Source organism: Sinohyriopsis cumingii, chromosome 14, assembly GCF_028554795.1.
Source record: "Sinohyriopsis cumingii isolate HCF-2022 chromosome 14, ASM2855479v2, whole genome shotgun sequence".
Lineage (NCBI taxonomy): Eukaryota > Metazoa > Mollusca > Bivalvia > Unionida > Unionidae > Sinohyriopsis > Sinohyriopsis cumingii.
In genome coordinates, this window is record NC_142974.1 from 1,098,470 (window position 1) to 1,106,505 (window position 8,036).

The following is an 8,036-nucleotide window of genomic DNA, read 5'->3' on the forward strand; positions in this document are numbered from 1 at the left end:
TCGTGATTGGAAGTAAGGTAAGTTTGATTCTTATTGCTTTCATACATGCACTATATCATTCATTAGATTGACTGAAATGATGAATGATTAAATAAGGACTCATCCGTATCATTCAGAACTTGGTAACATTAGAATGATTGAAATGATGAATGATTAGATAAAAACTCATCCGTATCATTCAGAACTTGGCATCATTAGGACAGGAGACCAAACTGGACATTAATTAATTTATGATTAATCTTAACTTATTTATTCAAAAACAAAATGGGAACATCATTCTTTATTCGTGACAGTAGTTTTGTAGGAAACTAATGTAATGCGCATTTATTAGATTCTAAGGCTTCTCTGCATGTTCTTTCTTGAGTTGAATTTTTCCTGCTAGATTTATCTACCTTGGGCTATTTGAATGGTTATATCTGCGTAAGATATTATTTTTCTTCAAATGAAAATATATATATGCATATGTGCACAATGTCAACAGATTGTGCTTGTTACTATATATATTCTAGAATACATAATCAGCTCATTCTTGTGCTTTTCGTAAGGTTGTAGCATCATGGAGAGGCTTGTAACTCCCCATAACTCTTTTTCTTAAGGTTGTATCATTATGGAGAGGCTTGTAAATTATCTGAACTCTTTATCGTAAGCTTGTAGCATCATGGAAAGGCTTGTAACTTTCCTAGTCTCTTTTGGTTAAGGATGTATCATCATGGAGAGGCTTGTAACTTTCCTAGTCTCTTTTGGTTAAGGATGTATCATCATGGTGAGGCTTGTAACTTTCCTAAACTCTTTTTCTTAAGGTTGTAGCATCATGGAGAGGCTTGTAACTTTCTTTAACTCTTTTTCCTTAAGGTTGTAGCATCATGGAGAGGCTTGTAACGTTCCTAAACTTTTTTTTTATAAGGTTGTAGCATCATGGAGAGGCTTGTAACGTTCCTAAACTCTTTTTTATAAGGTTGTAACATCATGGAGAGGCTTGTAACTTTCCTAAACTCTTTTTCTTAAGGTTGTAGCATCACGGAGAGGCTTGTAACTTTCCTAAACTCCTTTTTTTTAAGGTTGTAGCATCATAGAGAGGCTTGTAACTCTCCTAAACTCTTGTTTTTAAGGTTGTAGCATCATGAAGAGGCTTGTAACTCTCCTAAACTCTTTTTTGGTGCTGATGTTGTCCACCCAAGTAACGTATGCAAGCAGTCATAAACCGTTCGACATAGATGTTCTCTTGTGTAATTCTAAACCAGGTTAGTGAAAGTTTAACTTATTTATTAGAATTTCTTTCACACTTACAGCAAAATTAACAATGATGTAAAAATTATTGATAATGGTAATATTTATAGCGATTTGGATCGTGGTATCAACTAGTGATTACTCTGTATACGTCAGCTACGGTTACTAACGCTGAACCCTATCACAACAGCTACTACTAATACTAAACGAATTACTACCAATATAGAAAATCTTAGTTCACATACATTTTGTTTTATCGCTTTATGTCTTAACACAATTTAAATCTAGTACCACTGTTAAAACTAACGCATTTGGAAACATTCATGAATTCAAAGAATGAATTCTTCTCATGCAAAATAATACATATATTACATTTGCATGCTACTACATCCATTACTCCGTAAAGCGTGAAACGGAAAACTAATAATTTCAATATAGTGTTAATGTTATTTATAACAATAAAAATCAAACTATAGCAGTAACAATTATTGTTCAGTTGTGATATATTGCGGTTGGATATTTTTAAAAAGCAAATAATTACTAACAAATCTTGATTTCGAAAACAAGGATCGGATATATATATATATATATATATATATATATATATATATATATATATATATATATATATATAAAATCACCTAAACGTCTATCTATTATTTCTAAAAACATATTCTGGAAGTTTGGAATTTAATATGACCAGTATAAACTAATAACTTTTAACACGTAAAGTCTGATTTCTCTCTAAAATCTAGGTATGCTTTCCATACCGTTATGTTTGGTTTGAAAAGTGATAAGAGACGGGACTGCTTTGTGCCTTGGTTCTAAATAGTATTGACTACATCGTCATCATTATGTTGACTTGAAAAGAATGGTCCAGACAGAGTATGGTAATCAAGGAAAAATAAATGATTCTGACATGTGAACGGTCATGACACGTTCTGTACAGCTTTTATTTATCTGTCTTAGGGTTCATATAGCATGCGATACTTCGAGCTGTGAATTGATTGATTGTTGTTGTTGTTGTTCTAGGGTTTAACGCCATTTTTCAGCACAAGATAGGCTATACATGGCGGCCAGTATGACTGGTGGAGGAAGAACCCAGGAGAAGAACCACCGACCCACGAGAAGCTACTGGCAGGCTTTCCCACGTACCCACGGTGAATCGATTGTATTTACCTGTCGTAGGGTTCATATTGCTTGAGGATACTTCAAGCTGTGATGTGATTGGCAAATGTTTGGGAGTGCGACCACGAATTAGTGGATTAGTGGACAAACAAAATTGTGTTTTCAGAGTGGGAACAAATATGGTTCTTCAGAAATACCATCATTATGAATTTAAAATGACATGACTAAATATGGCGGACCTCAGTATCTGACATTTGGCTTGTTTCCATGCAAGTGTATCTCTCTATTAGAATTTCGTTTCCATGGAAAAATGACGTAACAACAGCTTCTTACCGATAATATAAATGTAATATATTCCCTGTCAAAACACTGCCATCATCTGAATCTAGCCATAGGCCTTTCATTAGTTAAATATATGCATCTGTATTAGATCTATTGTAAATTAGCCGAGCTCGTTTACATTGTGCCAGATCCAAACATTTTCTTTGTCCTGTACAGTTTTTTCTTTTGCAGAACACTATTTAAACACTTTACGAGGGGTCGAACCTACCTACCTACCTACCTACCTACCGAGTTCATTCACTATAGTAAAAAATATCTCTTTATACTACAGTGACCATAGTAGATGTGGAAACTGAGGAACATTTAGATAAAGACGGAAATACAGTTCATGACATCGATTTGGCTGCTTCTACAAATTACTCGATGACGTTGGTCGAGCTTACCTATGTGAGTAAATATATCTACTGATGATATACCTTTCAATCAATCCAACCAATTAAGCTTTGTTTCTCATATGCAATGTCTGATAACAATATCCATATTGAAGGATATTTAATTATTATCTTCTACTGAGTCAAGTATATTGTGTTCAGCACATTTTATATTCTAATTATAACTGCAATTTTGTTTTGTTAATGTTATGAACCTTCCATTAGGTAATAGTTTATTTTAGGAAACTTTAATTGAGACTTGAGTTAGGTATGTTTAATGTGCAAAGTTTGTTTATTAGCCTTTTTTACTTTAATTACATGTTAGTATATTGTAACATTTTATGTTGGACTTGACCGTGTCCAAAACTAAATTCTTTTCTGCCTGACCTGAACTGACGTTTTTTCTGTAAATAACCGACACATAGCTAAATTATTCTCCTTTTGCATGGATTTAAATTCTATATTATTTATCAGTAGAAACTATTTTAATTTGTGTCTATGTATAGGTTTTCGAATTTCCTTAGTGTATTTGTCATAGCATAGTTTCCGGTTTATAATAATAACTAATATTTTTATTCTGCAAACATTACTATCATTTAAGACGGTTATTTTCCACTTTATAATCGTTTTTGTTTATAAAATGCTAATTGTGACCTGAGGTCAGGTAGAAAACTATCATCTGTAACTGAGAGGAATGTTCATTCGTTCTTTAAGTTCTAGCACAATCAAGTTATATTGTTGCATTATACATCTGTCAACTATTATTTCAGGCTAGAATCTGTTTTCTTCATATTAATGAATTCAAATGATTTTTGTTCCCATATTAATACAAAAGTGTCCCGACAAAATTATTGGATATAGACATTTTCTGGAATCTATAGTGAATTCAAACCTCGAAACATATTACTGTGATTGAACAAAAGACTGTTGGCTCATAAAACTCTACAAGCTACCACAGACATATCACCCTCAGTTTTGGAGTTAATTTGGGCTTCTTCTGAATTTGATTCAGGACTTTAAATCATTAGGACATGTGTCTATAATTCTAGGATACTTTTGGGATTTAATTCGCAATACCGTAATTTCTTTTTCTAATTATTTTCGCCTTTTTATTTTAGAGAAATAAATCCTTTGTTGAATTTTACAAACCTTGTTGCTTTACACTCCTTTCTGTTACACAATTTAAGTTTTAGACTTGTAACACTTGAGGTATTGGACTATATAATCTTAAATTTCTAGAAATAATTTATTCGTGCTGTAAGATATTATCAGAAGAATTGTTATTTTTGTTGTCCTTACCAATTCGTTAGGGCTGGAGTTTGTTCAATCAAGTTATTTAGTGACTGGAAATAGTGCTGATCAAAAACAGTATTTGTTTGGAAATAGAGAATTGATGTTGGAGTGAGATTTCAAATAAGGTTATATTCCTGGATTGTATTATTTTGAGTCGACAAAAGACTGTTGGCATTTTACTATTACACGGGCCACACCGACTCATCAACACTTTCAGCGCTGGATTTAATTTGAATTTTCGCTAAAGTGTATTCAGGACGTTAACCTTTAGAACTTGCATCTAATTATGTGATTATATGGGATGTAATTCGCAATACCTTAAGTTCTTTCTTTTTACATTTTCTCTTTGTATTCTAAGGAAATAAATTATTTGTTCAATTTGTTAAAGGCTTGTTTCTCACTCTTTTCTATTACTTATTTCAAGAGCATAGATTAGTAATACTATATTTTAGTTTAATATTAAAAATTTATATATTTTAGTAAAAACGTTCTGAAGATGATGCTTATAGATATTCTTTGAGCTTTGTGTTATTTTAGCTATCTTTGGCATGTTTCATTTGAATATTTCATTTTGTTATCGTATGTTCCAACAGTATGTACCCATCAGTTCTAATATAGGTATATCGTATTTATGTCGAAAACATGTGCCTATACTACTGCAGTGAAAACACTTATACGAGTTCATCTTAACATACCTCTGACCATTTACACATGTACCGTGAACATTTTAATCTGAATGTCTGAATGACTCATGCAGCAAATTATGTATCCTCTCTAGTGACGTCGTTGGGTGACAGTAATTAATCGTACGTCTTGATGGGATGCTTAACCAGAATATTAATCAGTTTTAGCTGATAGAATGGCCACACTCAAATTGTAGCTAGAGCAACTTAAACTAGATTTTCTTTTCCTAGTTCATATTCTGTTGAAATTAATTAAGTGCAGTGATTCATAACCCCAAAACGGCATTACTACAAATCCATGATCTCAATGTTAGTAATAAAAAACATCCAGATCCAACAGGTAAAATTCAGCAAATAATTTTTTTGCCTAGAAATCAAAGTGAAAGATATGCAAAGCACTTGCGGTATTGCGAATTAAATTTCAGGTAATCCTAGAATTTCTATGACAAATCATAATGATTAATATTTTCCAAACTAAATTCAATGATGAAAGTGTTGATGTGTTTATGATTCCTGGTGTTGTAGTGAGATGCAAATTGTCCTTATTGATTCACAATAATACAATCTAAGAATTAATCCTTATTTCGAATTACAATATATACCCAAATCTTTATTTCAAAGAATATTACTTTTGAGCACTTTGTTTCTTTCAGAGAAGCATAACCTGAATTAAATAATTTGAATAAATATTAAATGCAAATCTGGACCCGACAGTAGTACATTTCATTATGATACGATCTTAGAGCACAAATAAACAAAGTCATATAGTCATCTACTTAATCTGAGGTCACAATTAGCATTTTCTATATAAAAAATAAATTATTATGTAAGGGAAAAATAATTCTGGAATGTTCCACATGTTTACAAGATAAATCCTTAGATATAATTAGAAGGTCTGTTACCAAGCGTATACAGTAGAATATGGTATCGAACAGGTAGACCCGGCATTTCATGGGGACTGTTCAATGTTCTGGACTTAGATAAATTTGATTTAGGACAAGGTCAAGTCCAAAAAACAACCATTATATGGTATTCTGAATAAAAAGACTAACAAAATGCAACTTAAATATATATAACAAGCATGATAGTGGATTGCTACAGCTATTTCCTGTACTAGGCATATAACTAAAAATTACTGAAAACATAAACCACATGTGTGTGTGTGTGTGTTTTGTGTGTATGTATTGTATGTGTTTGTGTGTTTTGTGTGTGCAACTCCCTCAATCCAATAGTAACATTCGGCTCTCAGCCAATATCAAAAGAGAACAATTCCAAAGCCAGAGTCTGACCAATTCTAATTATTTACCTACTCAAAGATAATTTAATAGTTGAAATATAATTAACAGTATTGAAATGTATAATTGTCTTTAGTCATATTTCAGGACGATAAACGTGGCGAATTTTTACTAATTATAGTTGAACTTTTTCTTTTCAGAACGGTAGCGGAATTAACTTGGACGAAGCTGAGAGTTACGAAGTCCAGGTTCAATGGCACAGACGAAACTGTACCTATCGATTCTCCGAAGAAAAGACATGTTATCTTTCTGGTAAGAGCTAGAACTTAAAACTAAAACGTTAGCTACCCCAGTATTTTGTATAAGCAATATCCTGCCTGAGGTCTCGAAATTATAAAAGCGACCACAAATATATATAATTAGTAAACTCCCGTTGATCTGTCCACTCACTTGATCATGTACATATTTATCTAGTTCATGTTTTCACACTATTTGTTACATCAATGATTTTTGTCTCTTTTTTATTTGTTCTTAATCTGAGGAAGATGTTGATGATGAACTCAATACGTTGGCGACTTGCTTTTATTTCATGAATCTCTAATTTAGGTGGCGCTAACAAGGAATCCACGATAGAAGCCATTAAATGCAAGCAGGGAACCGGTTTTCCATGGATCCAGATGAAACCAAAAGAATTAAATGGCTACCACGATTTGAAAAATGGTTATCGCGATTTGAAATGTTGAGGCAGCTAAATAATGTGTAAACGAATAAAAGAATTTACCATTACAAGTGTTAAGTAATATTAATGTGTCATATTGTCGTTCCATCTATCTAGTTATCTAATTGTCAGCAAAAACAGACGAGGCCAATCCAGTTCAGAATTAGGTGGAATGTGGGCCATATTATGTCCTTACCAATTTCCGTTGGAAATGACACGTGCAGTCGATGAAATACAAATTAATTAATAATTCAATACAATGTTCGTAAAGAAATCAGAAAGACAGCTAAATATCTATATTTATCTCTACTCTTATCTCTCAGGATTGTTTCCATTTGCTAGTCAAAACGTTCTCCTTTAATTCCGATTGGACTTTATCATATAACCTGGAGGAAATGTTCTTGGACAATATACTTTAAATGTTTCCTGACAGCGTCCCTCTCGCAATTCGATTCTGTTATAAGGGAGGAAAGATGTATCAAGATATGTCAGATTTTTCTAGCGTTGTCCTGAGTGTAGTAATAACATTTTGGTCCTGACAGTCATAATCACTTTTTGCCCTGACAGTCGTAATTACTTTTTGGTACTTAAAGTCGTAATTTCTTTTGGGTTCAGAAAGTCATAATTTCTTTTTGGTTCAGAAAGTCATAATTACTTTTTGGTCCTGAAAGTCATTACGTTTTGGTCCTGAAAGTCATAATTGCTTTTTAGTCTTGAAAGTCATAATTTCTTTTTGGTCCTGAAATTCATAATTACTTTATGGTCCTGAAAGTCATAATTACTTTTTGGTCCTAAATGTCATAATTACTTTTTGGTCCTGAACGTCATAATTATTTTTTGGACCTGGAAGTCATAATTACTTTTTGGTCATGAAAGTCATAATTACTTTTTGGTCCTGAAAGTCATTACTTTTTGGTCCTGAAAGTCATAATTTCTTTTTGGTCCAGAAAGTCATGATTTCTTTTTGGTCCAGAAAGTCATAATTTCTTTTTAGTCCAGAAAGTCATAATTACGTTTTGGTCCTGAAAGTCTTATATTC

At 32.4% G+C, this 8,036-nt stretch overlaps 1 protein-coding gene across 1 annotated transcript; it reads left to right on the forward strand.

Moving 5' to 3' along the window:
• Window positions 1-1,115: 1,115 nt before the first annotated feature.
• Window positions 1,116-7,022, forward strand: LOC149783081 (uncharacterized). The gene is made up of 4 exons (XM_089933346.1): window positions 1,116-1,241; window positions 2,969-3,084; window positions 6,480-6,591; window positions 6,886-7,022. Exons 1-4 carry the CDS (start codon window positions 1,121-1,123, stop codon window positions 7,020-7,022), a joined length of 486 nt encoding a protein of 161 aa, XP_089789472.1. The 5' UTR covers window positions 1,116-1,120.
• Window positions 7,023-8,036: the final 1,014 nt, after the last annotated feature.